Source organism: Magnolia sinica, chromosome 15 (genome assembly GCF_029962835.1).
Source record: "Magnolia sinica isolate HGM2019 chromosome 15, MsV1, whole genome shotgun sequence".
Lineage (NCBI taxonomy): Eukaryota > Viridiplantae > Streptophyta > Magnoliopsida > Magnoliales > Magnoliaceae > Magnolia > Magnolia sinica.
Window position 1 is genome coordinate 218,290 of NC_080587.1, and position 14,569 is coordinate 232,858.

Sequence of the window (14,569 nt, forward strand, 5' to 3'; positions counted from 1 at the left end):
AAGATGCATCTGCTGCCAAAAGGAGACTACCCATGGCGTGGAATTTCTATAAAGTGTGTCAATTGAGAGGTCAGGGATTTGGTGGATCCCCACATCTACCGTGGTCGGTGGATCCGACAGTGGGCCCACTTTGATGTATGCACCTTACATCCGTTTTGACAGATCATTTTAGGGCATGATCCCAAAAATGAAGCAGATCCAAATCTAAGGTGGGCCACACCACAGGAAACCATGTTGATTACCGTAATGTTTATTTGCCATCTAACCTATTGAATAGGTTTAAAAAAGACATGGATGAAGGGACCACACAAATTTCAGTTTGATTCAAAACTTGTGGCCCACAAGAATTTTTAATGGTCAATCACCAGATTTTCCTGTGGTGTGGTCCACCTGAGATTTGGATCTGCTTCATTTTTTTTGGAGCATGCTCTAAAATGAGTAGTCAGAAAGGATGGACGTTGGTTGATGTAGGGCATATACATCATAGAGGGCCCCATAGTAAAGGGATCCACCCCCCTCCCATTCTCAAGAGTCAAGACCAAGCGCAAATGTGTATGAAATTTGGTACATTTATCGGATGCACCTCTCACGCATCAGGTGAAATACATGAACGTTGACAGATTGAATTTTGACTGTCGAGTATCAGATTTTGGTCCGAGGAAAATTCCCCACGAGGACCACTCTGTAAATGTCTAATAGATAAAAATTGATTGAGATTCGTCTTTTAAGCATGGAAGGTGCACCAAGGTCTCTCAAGCGAGTTGATAGCTCGATTCTCATTCAAACACTTCCAAGTCATTCGAATACAATAAAACAATACAAAAAACGAATGTCCCTTGATTAAGTAATTTGGACCAACTAAAAGGATGAGACTTTTTTTTTTTTTCCTTTTCTTTTAAATGAACAAAAACACCTGAATGAAAGATGGGGAAGCTTGGTAAATTTGTTACTCCTTTGAAGGCTACGGCCCCACAGTAGGGGTGACACATGGGCAGGAGCTAAAAGATGATGGGATGCAGTGCCCCCCTAGTTCAGCATCCAACAAGGGGCTGCAGACCATGATGTGTACTGCACCAGTCCATGGAATAATGTTCTGAAATTATTATTATCATTATTATTTTTTGAAATGGATTAGTATTAGCCAAATGTTTCTCAGCCAACAAAACCTCCCTCTTACCTCACAAAATGGGTCCACCTTCGGTAAGCCACTATTTATCTGGTGTGTTCAATCAAGTCGGTCATGCTGCAAAATGGTTCTCTAAGTAGTTAGACCAACTGTCTCCAACTGTCTCCAATGAGTTAGTCCCATATTTAATCGGAAAGGATCCACCATATCATGGATAGTTATCTTCAATGGGGAATGCTTTTGTGGCATTACCCACTCGTAATGAAACCCGCCAAATGAAAAAGTATGGGCCATATTCAGTAGGGTCCACCTGAACAGTTGCTAGCAAAACTATTTGACCATCAAAAATCCATATTTCCTCTTGAAAATAAGAATGCAATTTGTTATTTCAATCAAGGTCATTTGTGGGAATTCAAAATCAACAACCGAGGACGTAATAGAAGGGGTGAAATGTCAGAACCTCAACCCTGTAATAAACTCCTAAATTAAAAATAATAATTAAAAATTTAAATTTAAAAAAAAAAAAAAAAAAAAAAAGAACAACGCGCCCACACCTCCAGGCAGTTGAAAGCTTGTATGATTTCCTAATAACCTGGATATGAGATTCAGAGGCAACATTAAGGGCATGTTTGTATGAGAGATGTCCATTTAGATCTGACTCTTTTTTGGTAGTAGACATCCTCTGACAGGAATTCATTTCATGAATCGCGAGTCCAAAGATTCCAAGAGGAAAGATACGAAGCAAACCCATGATGCTAATATCCAAACTTCATGGCAAAGCAGCAATACCAGCGGCCCATTCTCGGAAGCTGTCTCCCACCAGAAAAGACTCTGTATGTACAATAAGGCTATGATTGGCCAGTGTAATCCCTGCTAGCTGTGGTTGATGTCCGCTGACTATGTTGCTGAAAACCAAAAAAACCCAGAAATGTTGGAATGGCGGCAGGAGTTCCACAACAGTGGCTCCATGTGGGATACAAATGATACTTGTGTTGCAGTATAACTTGATGCGCATATAGGATATGTTACCTTTTGGATTGGAAATGTAAATAGGGGTTATCCCCCAAAGCACACTCCCTAAATATTAGCATTTTTCTTTACCTCTCTTTTTGAGGATGCATAACTTTGTTTTACTTCTCCAAATCATTTTTTTTTTCGAAATTCCTCAAAATATTGCTCTCAGCCAATTCCTGCTCTGCTTTTAGAAATATAACATAAAAGGGAAGGCACAACACAAGATTGAAGCATTTAAATTGGAGCAGCAGCTTGTTACAAAATCAATCTCACAGAGGAGCATCCCTGCGAAAGGACATGTACACTACCAAAACATTAGATAAAGATATGCACACTGGCCTTGGACAAGCAGCAGGCTTGAAACAATACAGACAATATTGGAACAATTCATAGAAGTCAAAAGTATCAGAGCTCTGAGAGGATGGCAGGAATGTAGTGAGAAAGCTCGGCTGTCAGGGACTGGAACCCATTCACGAGCTGTGTGTGGAAGTCCTGATCTTCCTCCCCAATCAATCTGAAATGAACACGGATTGCCCGCTTGCAGACAGCCATGAATTCTAGGAGTGCTGCGATCAGTTGCTGTAGTTCCTGTGACCGGAGCCTAGTCGCAGGCTCGCCTGACAAGAAGGCGGTGCAGACACTCAGAACTCCACTGTTAACCTGCAAACGATTACTGTTTAGATCAATTTTCTGATTTCTGACTTGGACTCGGCTGAGTCAACAAGGATTAGTAGACAATGGAAACGTTGGAAAATGGACTATTTAATGTTAGGTAGGAGGGGTGGCAATATCTTGAACTTAATGGGCAAATAGAAGAAGGATCACAGATGATGAAATTTAGGGCTGATCATTACTTGGTTTAGACCCTTGAACAGAAACATCCAGTGCTTCAGCCTTGGGTTTCCCATTCGTGGAGGAGAGGTGACACTCTTGAGTATTTTGGATGGACAATATGGTTGGAACTTGGAACTTATTAAGTGTTAATGATTATTTTAAGTATCCCTCGATCAATGAGAAGCAAGAGAGAACTCGCACATATGGAAAAAGGACAGTCGATTAGCATATTTCATAAACTGGAATGATTTCATGAAAATAGACAAATTGATCATCAATTCTTAGCTACCTATATGCATAGAAGTATAGAACTGCTTCGGCCCCCCGACCTAGGTTTTCTTACTTGGTGACACTTACAAGTGACCTGGATCGCGGGTTGATTTGGTAAAGTGGTACGGGAACCGGTGCGTTGTATGCTACTTCCTCCAATACATGGGACACTAGGGGTAAGACCATGTGTCACTCCGATACATACTGTGTGTGCAATATAGTTTTATATATGAACTAATATTGCAATTTATATGTGAAGTGGTGAATGTTATTATTATAGACCGCACGTGCATAGTGTTATAGTATAATGACATAAATAAATCTCGACAATGTAAATATAAATTTGCATTAACTTAATAAATATATGATTACAGAGCTATGTCGGATCACCAAGCATTGCGATTTAGATTGCCAATTACCCATAATCTGGATCGCTCAATCCAGAATGTAAAACATGAGTTTCGTGTTTTAGTTAACATTACTTGGTGCTAAAACCCAATTTAAAATTTTAAATAAATAAATAACTTTTTTGTTTCTTTGAAAGGTAACATACTTGAACCCATGACCTCAATGTCACTGTCTACTACCACTGAGCCAGTTCAAAGTCCAAAACTCATTTTTCAGACATGTTTCAATAGATCAGCAAAGTACGATGATCAATCACAGAAAGATAAAAAGATTGCAACTCACCTGAACTGCAACACTGCCTTGGAGGATCCTTTGTAGACTCTGAAGCCTAGGAAGCTGGTCCCCTTCGGAGCTGCGAGGCTCTTCGAGCTCATTGCGCAATGCAGCCGTCCGGGTTTCTATCATCCCAATGGCATTTTCTACAGGTGAGAACTCAAGAGATTCAGATTTCACCACCAAAAGCCGGTTCACCAGAGCAGGGAAAGAGCCCTCGGTCTGGAGAACAGTCCGTCGCTTCCACTGGTCCTCCAGTCCCCCTTGAGTCTTGCCATTTTTTGTAAATGGGGTGTCGAACAAGAAACGATCGAAGACACGAGCACGCATGCTTCCAGTGGAGAGAGAGAATATTCTCTCTTTCCTGCTGCCTAGATCCTCGTCTTCCATAACTGGATCGACAGCAGTTATCTGTAGATAGCAGACGCCAACCTGCAACTCATCTGCATTGACTTGTCTAGAGTCCGGTATTATATGCAGGGTGTGACTACCATCCATCCTTGACTCGTATATGTGACTAAGCTTTTCCATTATGTCACCAAGGCGCACATCACGGGGCTCCCTGTATACATATTCCTTCCTATCCAGCTTCCCAAATCGCTCCCCATAGAAGCCAACTCGGTAGTAAGTAGCATCTGTAAACGGTATTGGGCTTGATTCCTGCTCTAGGATGGATTCGTAGATATTTGTGAGGGTAGTGTGGCATTTTGCAAGCTGCCCAAATGCCCTTCTGCTTTTATAAACTGGAATTATGAGTTCCAGAATGCTGGCACAGAAATGATAGAGTTCTGCTTGAGAAAAGAGTTTATTTGCAAGCTGTAGGTATTTCACTGCCGAATCGACTGTGAGTTTTGATGCACCATATCCTTCTACCTCAGCGGCAGATGCCTCTGCAGTAATTGCACTGCTGACCATTGGGCAGATCTTACGTAGAGCAGTCACATGATCTCTGCTCCAAACAGCATCATTTCTTCCCACCAGAGCCTAGAAGAAATTAAGTGACAATAAGGGAAGAGGTGAAAAAAAAAAAGGCACATTAAAGGGAGTGCATGTACACATGCATAGCGGAACATGTTACGGTGGGGCATTAAAAAATGCCTGTAGCAATAGATTATTCACCTGCATAATGACACCAGCAACAGCTACGGCACATTGTGCTGCTTCAGCCCAAGACTGCATCTCCTGATGTGCATCACATAAATGCAGCAACCACATTATGTGAAGATCGGGGACAGGCGCGTAAGCAATTGCAAGTCTGTAAAAGCTCTCTGCAGCAGCATATCTATCCACTGTCATCACAGAAGCCTGCAAAGCAACAATGCTACCCATTTCAGCATAAACTCATGTAGCGGGCCACTCCGCTTTCCAAAAAAAAAAAAAGGAAAAATAATGCAGCATCCGGCATGTGCTGACATGGTTATAGGACGATATCTTAATGTATCTTGTTTCTTGCTTCCAGCTCTTTACTTCTTTGTTATACAATTTTAAGCACATAATATGTCAGCACATATCTTGTGTATGTGCAGTTGCCAATCAATTACATCTGACAACTTGAGTGTTTAAGTAGCATATCACATAAAACTGCCTCCCCCTTCAAGAAATCTAGACAGTGCAGAAAATGTTGCAGCTTACCAAAAGGGCATGTTCGAGGCCAGCATCAAGGGCCTGAAGCAGACTCTGAGAGAGATGGTTCACTTCTGACCAGGACCACCGGTTCCCTGCTGAAGCCTCAGGAAGTGCCTCAAGAGCATTCTCAGGAAGTCCACACTCTTTTAGTAGATCATGGCTCCTGCCTTCATCTGCCATTTCCTCCAAAGATTTTCTAAGGCGCCGAGCTTCACCACTCTCTTCAAGTGAACCATCAGGTTTCATCTGAGTTACTTGTACATCAGACATTAACTCTGACAAAGTAATTGTCAGCATGACCCTCAACCGTGTCGTGTGCACAAAATAAAAGAAAGAGCTCTGCAAAAAGAAATGGGAACTAAATTCAGGCAATCAGCTGTAACTACAGTTAGAGAAGCACATCCTCCTCATAGTATAAGCCTACCCTGACGAGTATCTGGAGTCCAATAACTGCTCTCTTTCTGATAGAATCATTTCGAAAAACTGCAAGTCGAAGAAGATGGAAAGCAATTTGCTTCAAAAATCGATCATTCTCCCTTGCCATCAGAGTTGCTCCATGAAGGTTAAAGACACCATTAAACACTGGAAACAATGCTTTCCAAAAGGCCAATGGTTGGCTTCGTGAGAAGAAGCTCATAAATATGGATGTAACACAATCTAGCTTTCCATAATCGGTAGAAATACTATGGGATGCTGCAGCCACTGAGAACTTTTCAGTTATCTCCAGAACCTGGAGACTGACAGCCGCACTCAAATTTTCTTCCCAAAGCTCCTGAATGAAATACAATAGGGATCAACCCGGTTTCATGAGCCAGATAACGGTTAACTCAAAAAAGGGAAGGAAGAAAAAAGTAGAAGAAGAAAGAAAGAGCAAGGAACCATACCAGTTTTTGCCTCAATATTGGGTGCAGTGACTCTCTCAATGCTCGAGTCGAAGCTCCCATCCGAGAAGATTGAGCCTGAGCAAGAGCTTCTCTTAAAGAATATGGTTGGCTTGGTGAGCTTAATTGGGGACTGACTCTGTTCCATAAATAACCATTCTCTGGTGTCCCCTGAGGCTGCATTGTACAGTTCAAAGGTTTTCACCATTATCAAGAGAGAAATCTTTAATTTGACTGATTTCACAATTTAACCAGAAACAGTATTTAGGTTCATAGAGCAAGTCCACTATCCCATCGTCTCAATAAATAATGTAACCATTCAAAGTAGCATAGCAGGCCATTGCTGGAAATGGTAGTCAGCATTTTTTTTCCTGCCAAGACTATTATACCACGGGAAAAGGACGTCATACATTCAGCTCACATGATTGATTAGTTGACATTCATAGATGCAAAAACAAAATTTTCCAATACTTAAGTGATAGTGGTTAGAATGGCATCCCACATTTCACAACTGAGATATGAGCTCATCTTTGGATGTCACAATCCAGTAAGTCCTTTCCAATTTTGTAGGAGCAGGCTAGTCTCACAAAAGACCTTGCTTCTGTTTCTTCTTCTTCTTCTTCTTTTCCTTCTTTTTTTCCTTCCATTTTTCCCCTTTCTGTTTCAAGTCGAAGCGTCTTCAAGACTTGGAAAGGCACTCTGTCAATGGAAGTGACAGCAGTGCAGGAGCAGTAAAGAGGTGAAAGAGAAGGAACAAGGGTGAAGTTGCCAACTTGTGGTACCCTTATTCTTGTTCCTTTTTCCTAGGTCACTTTTGGGGTACAAAAGATTGTCTGAATGACAAAAAATTGAGACTCATTTGACACAATATTGAGTGCCAACAATCATGTGATTCAGACATGAACTAGGTGCATTATGACTGATTTAATGAAGGATTGTATGATTGTGACTATATTTGCCAACCCCATATGAGCAATAAATAGGTAGTTTTTACTCTCTTTTTTTATGACTATATTTTTTTACTTTCAATGGTGCTCTTTTATTCATTGGGTTTCTTTTGCTGCATTACTTTGGCATCAAAGCAAAGTACCAATACTGAATAGGTTTCAATGATGATACGTCCACAAACACTATAGATTCACAAGGAGATCTAATTACAGCTAAATGTATGATACATGAAAAGACATGAGAAGAACATCTCCAAAGAGGCAGTAACGAAATTGTCAAATTAGGTTATTAAAGTATGAAGAACATCCAGCAGGCTTTGCATTTTGTTGTATTCCCCTCCGCCCGCACGCGCACACACTGTGAAGATGTGGTCCATTGGATTGCAATGGCACATTGAAGACAGTAGTTGCATGATGGAAAAGCCACCTATTATATGCATAGAGACACTATTCATTCAGAAAGGACAGGAAAAAGTTCACATGATGCCACTGCCTTTAAAATCACAAGTTCTAAGAAGCCTCCAGAACAATTACAAGAGAAGAGAGGGGAATTTAAACCTAAGACTAACATAGTGGGTTCTAATCCCAGAATATACATAACATGAATGCCTTCTCTTTTGAGTCCTAAGCTACAGGTAAAGAGTGTTCCTGCTAATCTTGATTATACACAATCAAGATCAAAATTATACAGACCTCTATGCAGAAGAAAATTCTAAAAAGAGAAGATGGAAACGTACTCTAACTTCTTGGCGAGAAGCCTCAGACAGATAATTGTTTATTGCAGGGGAAAGCCTGTCAGTATACTTTGGGGAAACTGGGCCTTCTCCATCCGGGCTGCGAGAACTACAGCCCATGAGCATGCTATCAGCTGGTTTTCTGTGCTGTAACATGTGGCACATGACATTAGATAGATATCAACCCATAAGACGACAAAAATATCGACGGCATCAACTAAGTAAACATCAAACAATTAAGTATAAAAATAATGCAAAAGCATTGCACAGAAAGGATGAATTTATAACATAAGAAAATATGGTAGTCAAGGATGTGCAGAAAGACAGTGAGAGCATAAAGCATGTCAAGTTATTTGCAGGGTCCAAACCTCAAAAAGAATGAGGCATTCTTCCAGTAGCTTGAAAAATAGTCTCGTTCGAGCAATGCTTTGTTGCCATGCTTTGACCAGGGATGCATCATCCAGGTTGCGCACAATTTGTGTAATGACAATTAAAACTTCACGCTTTTCGACTGTATTTAGGTTATAGAATACTGGCATCTCATCTAGTATCTGCAAGCAACAGAACTCAAGAAATTAGACCATTATAATTACTTTGATGACTAATGGACAAACACGCAAGAAATGGAAAAACATATTTACTTCATGCTTTATATATCATTAAGCATTCTAGAAGTTATCAAACGGCAGTATGGTCCAAACAGAGATTTGGTTTTGCTCAAGTATCCAAATAATCTATTCCTTGAAACTACACGCTAGCACCTTATCAATTCTTGTAGTATATTTAAGCAGTTAAGGGGCTTTTCCAGTAACATGAATACAACTGAGCAAACAAGCTCATTTTTCACTGAGCTAGGATGATGATAATATACAAGCATGCTCCTATTATCCATTCATGGACATCTTATAATATCTAGGGGAATCAGCTTGGTTAAAAATCGAAGCATCTGGTGGCATGGAAAGCAGCAGAGATGTTCTACATTTCCAGAGAAAAATTCAAAAGCTTTAGCCCTTTATGTTTGGAATGTTCTGTACGTGTTCTGATGACGTTTTAACACACTCAACAAATGTAAAAGTGTAATTTATGTAAAACAAAATTGTCACAGTTGCCTCCCAATTGACCAATCATGTGCCAGAAGGATGTGGAATCAGCAGATATTCTCTTAGTTGCACTTGCATGATCCTTCTAATCAGATACTGCTCCCAGTTCAAATCGTGCTTTGTAATTGTTCTCCCACTCCCACTTCCTAGCCATTTATACTTGCTAACATTTTGAAACAGAAGCTTCCCTCCTCCTGCACCTGAATCTGTTACCGCTTCACTTCATATGCTCCATGCAAAGATAGATGATCTCTTCATTTGTTGCAATACATAGGCAATCAATGGGTACTTGGACCCAGGGGTTTCAGAATGACCCAACCCAATTTAAACATGTGCTAGTCTATTTTTTCAGACCTGTTTAAAAAATCAGTTCAGGTTGGATGCAAAATGATAGATCTGGAAGGGTGCAAATGGGTCGTCTGTCTGGTTGGTTCGGGTCAAGGGGAGTCACAGACCCAAACCATTTAATTCTATGGGCTCTAGATGTAAGGTATGCATTTGATAGAAGAGTTAAATCTGCAGAAAACACTAGTAGAACATATAACAGAAAATATGCACCTGTCCGATGAGTGGAAAATATAGTTGGGCTATGTATAATTTGTCCTCATGCTTCTGATATCTAGCATCAAACTCGTGCTTGCACATTAGGACTACCAAGATTCGAGATGCCTATTAAACAAAAGAGATGTCTCAAATGTTAGATTTACCAAATTTATCAACAGGCAGTGCTCAGAGACCTCACCCAAGGACAAACCTGCCATCAAGAAGAATGAAACAGAATTGCCTACAGCAGAGAAAAGATAAATAGAAAGTATACTTACTTTGGTGCGCAGAGATAAATCATCATGATCCCAAGTGAGAAAAAGCTCCTGTATCAAGACAGATGAGAGATAGTTCCTGTGCAAAGTGCAAATTAACAGAACATTTATTCACATGAAATAGACAGCTTTATTATGACATAAAAGAGTTGCATTGCCAAAAGATTTGATAGCAAGAACAAAAGAATGCATATAACTGTCTATAAAAACATAGTTTCAACAAAGTTCCACATTGAGAATATTTCCAACTTCTGAATGAAAACTCTATATAGTAACATCATTTATAAAATAATAATATTTTTATGAAATTAATTGATAATTGCTAAAATAACATAAACAAGTTTCAAAATATCAGTAGCAATACATGTAATGGTCAGCCAAAAACCAAAACATATTGGTCTCTATTGACCCTAACAGTGACTGTATCGGCCGAATCAGTGTGATTTCTTTGCAAGTCAAAAAATAAAAAATCAGATACATAAGAAAAATGGAAGGTGCCCATTTTTTTTACACACCCACCCACCCGCAGACACCAAGGTGTTCCGTAACGGTAACGGTGGCCGTAACGGCCACCACCGTTACCTTTACGATACGGGGCATAACGGCTGTTATGGCCCCGTAATGGCCATTACGGTCTCTCTTTTTTATTTTTTTTATTTATTGAAAAAAACCCCGAAAAACCGCATCTGCCCCCATAATGTTGATTAAAAAGTATGAAAAACTTGTATATGTCCCATAATAGACCATTACGGGGCTATTATGGCCTTTATAGGGGACATAACGTGCCGTTAATGGCAATTACGGGTCAATTTTTTTCATAACGGTTGTTACGACTGTTACAACCCCGTAACGTGTAACGGTTGCCACCGCTACCTTTACATAACGGCCTTTACGGCACACCATGACAAACGCACACCACACGAGCACTCGAACCCATGACTTCAATGTTGAAACGAAAGGCGTCTGACATCGAGCCATGTGTGTATTGGACTAGTATGTGGTACGGCCTATCACACCCATGACTGTCTAGCCTTTAACCTTGAGTTTCTTTTTCATCGATCACTTTAACTGTTACATATATTGGTTTGTAAAATATAAGAATAGTCCCGGATGCTAAATTAATTAACAGATTCAATATCATATTGAAGGTTGAGAAGTCTCTTGAACACATGGTGTGCCGTAAGGATAACGGTGGCAACCATTACACGTTACGGGGTCGTAATGGCTGTAACGGTCATTATGGAAAAAATGATCTTTAACCGTTGATAACGGCCCGTTATGCCCCCTGTAAGGTCGTAACAACCCTGTAATGGTCTGTTATGGGGCATATACAGGTTTTTCGGATTTTTTTCACAGTTACGGGGGAGATACAAGTTTTTTTTTTTCCAATAAAAAAAGAGACTATAACGGCCATCACGACCATATCATAAAGGCAACAGTGGTGACTGTTATGGCCACCATTACTGTTATGGAATACCTTGCCTGAACATCATCATCATCATCTGCATTGGTATGATAGTTTTAGAGTAATAAGGTTCTGTAGTTTTTTTTTTTTCTTCTTTGGCAGGTTTTGTACTAGCTTGTCAATCAATCAATGCAGAATTATTGTGAATTTGTGTAAAAGTGAAACAAATAACATCCGAACTGCAAGCAGACAAATCTACAAGAGCAAAAAAGAAGAAAAAAGAAGACCCCTTCAGCCATTCATCTTAGAGCAAAAAAAAGCCATATACAACAATAAAAGAGGAGAAAATAGTGCCACAAGTATTGACATTGCATATCAGCCCGTATGGATCTGCATTGGTCATACCAGTTGATATGGATCAGCCTAGTTGGCTAATGCAGTGTAAATATTTTAGGGTCTCCACTTCATCTATTTTTATTGTATAGGCCCAGATCAATATGCAATACATGTTGACTGATATTCTGAACCATGAATATAATCTTAATCATAATAGCTAAGCTCGCAATGGTTTCCTAAATAACAATGCAACTAGTCAATGGAATTAAAAACATGACAACAACTTGAAATGCTGGGCATTTTATGATCCAGATCTTTTAGCAAATGTTATATTCTAGTTACTTCTTTCAAACGTCGCAATGTCTTCCCATCAACGAAGCTTATATTATTATTTTTATATGCCTTCAAAGTTGAATATTTCAAAAAAATTCTAGCAATCTTCTTTGGAGTAGCACTTTCATCACAGACTTAGCTGTTATTATGTTTGAAAACGCAAATCAACATGCCCGAGTCAACTCTTCTCGATCAGATTCCATAACAACTAGAAAGAAACTGGATTTGGTCGAGTCAGTTGACTCAGTCCACACTCAACTCAACAAAACTCGACTTTCCAAGATAAATAAATTTTAGAAAGTAAATACTACCAAGTCTTGTTGTTCAAGACTTGACAATACTTGTCTCAACATTGTTTCAAGCTGAGTTGAGTTTTCGAGTAATTATATATATATATATATATATATGACTGCTTTTATTTTGAGATTACTAATTTTATTAAAAAGGGAAAACAAAAGGGATACAACATTAAAAGAGCAGGCTCAAGGAGCTGAAGTGCACATTCCATCTCAAAATGAAAAATCAAAACAAATCCAGTTCTACATAAATACACACTTAATGCACATGTCCATGTTAAACATACACAAATGCATATATGCATAAATACATACATATGGAGAAGGCTCACATGGTATGGATACCACCATATTAGTAGTGGTAGTTAGTTAAGACATCTGAGAAACAGGTAGAGGGAGAAAGCAGAAAAGTGAGTGAGAGAGAGAGAGAGGGAGAGGGAGAGAGCGAGAGAGAGAGAAGGGGGGAGGGGAGGTGCGGAATGAGTGAGGAGGGAGAGTTCTTACATATCCAACCTCTCCTTAATCCTTTATTTATAAAAGAGGTAATTAATAGGAAGAAATGACTGATTACAATAGGAGTGAGAGAGAGAGAGAGAGAGAGAGCAATTAGGAAATTTCACGCTTCAAAGGGCTGAACACTACGCTACACCTTTTCGCTATTTAAAATATTGGTTGAAGGTGCATTCGTTGCTGGTAGGCAAATATTGCAAAGTGTGTTGATTGTATATGAATGCATCGATTCACATTACAAAGGAAAAAAGGTAGTGGTTTACAAGCTCGATATAGAGAAAGCATATGACCATGTTGATTGGGATTTTCTCGATTATATGATGGGGTGATTGCAATGCGTGCAAAGATGGAGAAAATGGATTCTAGAATGTGTTCGGTCAACCAAATTTTCAATGATGGTTAACAGTAAACGGAAGTCTTCTTCAAGGCCTTAAGAGTCCTCCGACTGAGGGACTTGTTATAGCCCTTTTGGTTCATGGTGGTAACAGAAGCGTTTAGCAATATGTTTGATAGAGGTCATTCTGCTGCTCTTATTAGTGGCTTCAAGGTGGAGAATGTAAAGTTCCAAAACTCTCACCTCCAGTTTGTTGATGATACTAGTATTTTCTACAATGTAGTGGAATAGAAGGTGAATAGTTTGAGAAAAAATCATGAAATGTTTTGAAGTGGTTTCTGGATTAAAGGTTTATATCCTAAAAAGTGAGATGTTGGGAGTCCACATGTTCAAGGAGGTGGGAAGGTTAGTGGAGTTCTTCAGGCGTCGCGCCGGATCTTTTCCGTCATCATACATAGGCCTTTGTGCATTAGCAAACCTGCGAAGCATTTGTCGGATAAGATTATTGAGATGGTAAAAAGGAAATTGTCGAGGTGGAAGACTTGGCATCTTTCGTTGGAAGGCAGACTAACTCTAATTAAAGCGGTCATGTCGAATTTGTTTGCTTCACTTTGTCTCACTTTAGGTGTTCCAAGGCTATTTTGGAGCAGTTGAAGAGATTGAGCTTGAGCTTGAGACTTTTGTGACAAGCCACAAAAGAGAGACAAATGTTTCATTTGATGAAGTGGGAAGAGGTGTGTAAATCATATGGGGAAGGGAGAGCAAGGATAAGGAAGATGGAGCACATGAATGTTGCGTTGTTAGGCAAGTGATAGCGGGCGGGCAATACGGAATAACAAAGATAAAGAAAATATGAAGTTTCATAATGCAATAGGGCTAGGGTTCAAGGAAAAAAGGAGAAATATGAGAAAGAAGTTGGATTCATAGGTTTAACATAGGAGGCGTGAAGATAAGAAGAGAGGAAGGAGATTAGAAATCCTTTTGTTTCTTCAAAAGCCAAGTTACAATACCCTCACCAAGCTAACTTAAGATACTTGTTACAAAATACCCCCCTACAACAACTTTTCTTAACAAAAAGCACATGTATGCTTATTGGGCTCAATGGGGCCCAACCACACCACGTAAATGGGTCTTTAAAGTGGTTGGCTGACCTACGAGGCCTAGAGGATACTCGTGGGCCCTACCCTTGCCTTACTTCTCCACTTATAAACCTTGAGGCCTCCATCATCTCTCCCCAGCTAGGAAAAAACTCAACCTCGGTGAGTTGGCAGCTTGGTACCTCTTGTACAAATCCGGATTAAGACGCTAAAAATCGGAAGTCGTG

The 14,569-nt window shown here is 39.8% G+C and overlaps 1 protein-coding gene across 6 annotated transcripts in view; it reads right to left on the minus strand.

Moving 5' to 3' along the window:
* Positions 1-2,348: 2,348 nt before the first annotated feature.
* The window catches only part of LOC131227899 (guanine nucleotide exchange factor SPIKE 1), an 81,945-nt gene continuing 69,724 nt past the window's right edge, over positions 2,349-14,569 (minus strand). For all 6 annotated transcript variants that reach the window (XM_058223731.1, XM_058223732.1, XM_058223733.1 and 3 more), the window contains 10 exons: positions 10,035-10,110; positions 9,772-9,882; positions 8,482-8,664; positions 8,117-8,260; positions 6,436-6,609; positions 5,976-6,323; positions 5,558-5,890; positions 5,045-5,230; positions 3,935-4,909; positions 2,349-2,800 (listed from right to left, as the gene is read on the minus strand). In XM_058223731.1, coding sequence (XP_058079714.1) covers positions 2,546-2,800; positions 3,935-4,909; positions 5,045-5,230; positions 5,558-5,890; positions 5,976-6,323; positions 6,436-6,609; positions 8,117-8,260; positions 8,482-8,664; positions 9,772-9,882; positions 10,035-10,110 — 2,785 coding nt within the window. In that variant the 3' untranslated portion in view covers positions 2,349-2,545. The remainder of the gene's footprint in view (positions 2,801-3,934; positions 4,910-5,044; positions 5,231-5,557; positions 5,891-5,975; positions 6,324-6,435; positions 6,610-8,116; positions 8,261-8,481; positions 8,665-9,771; positions 9,883-10,034; positions 10,111-14,569) is intronic.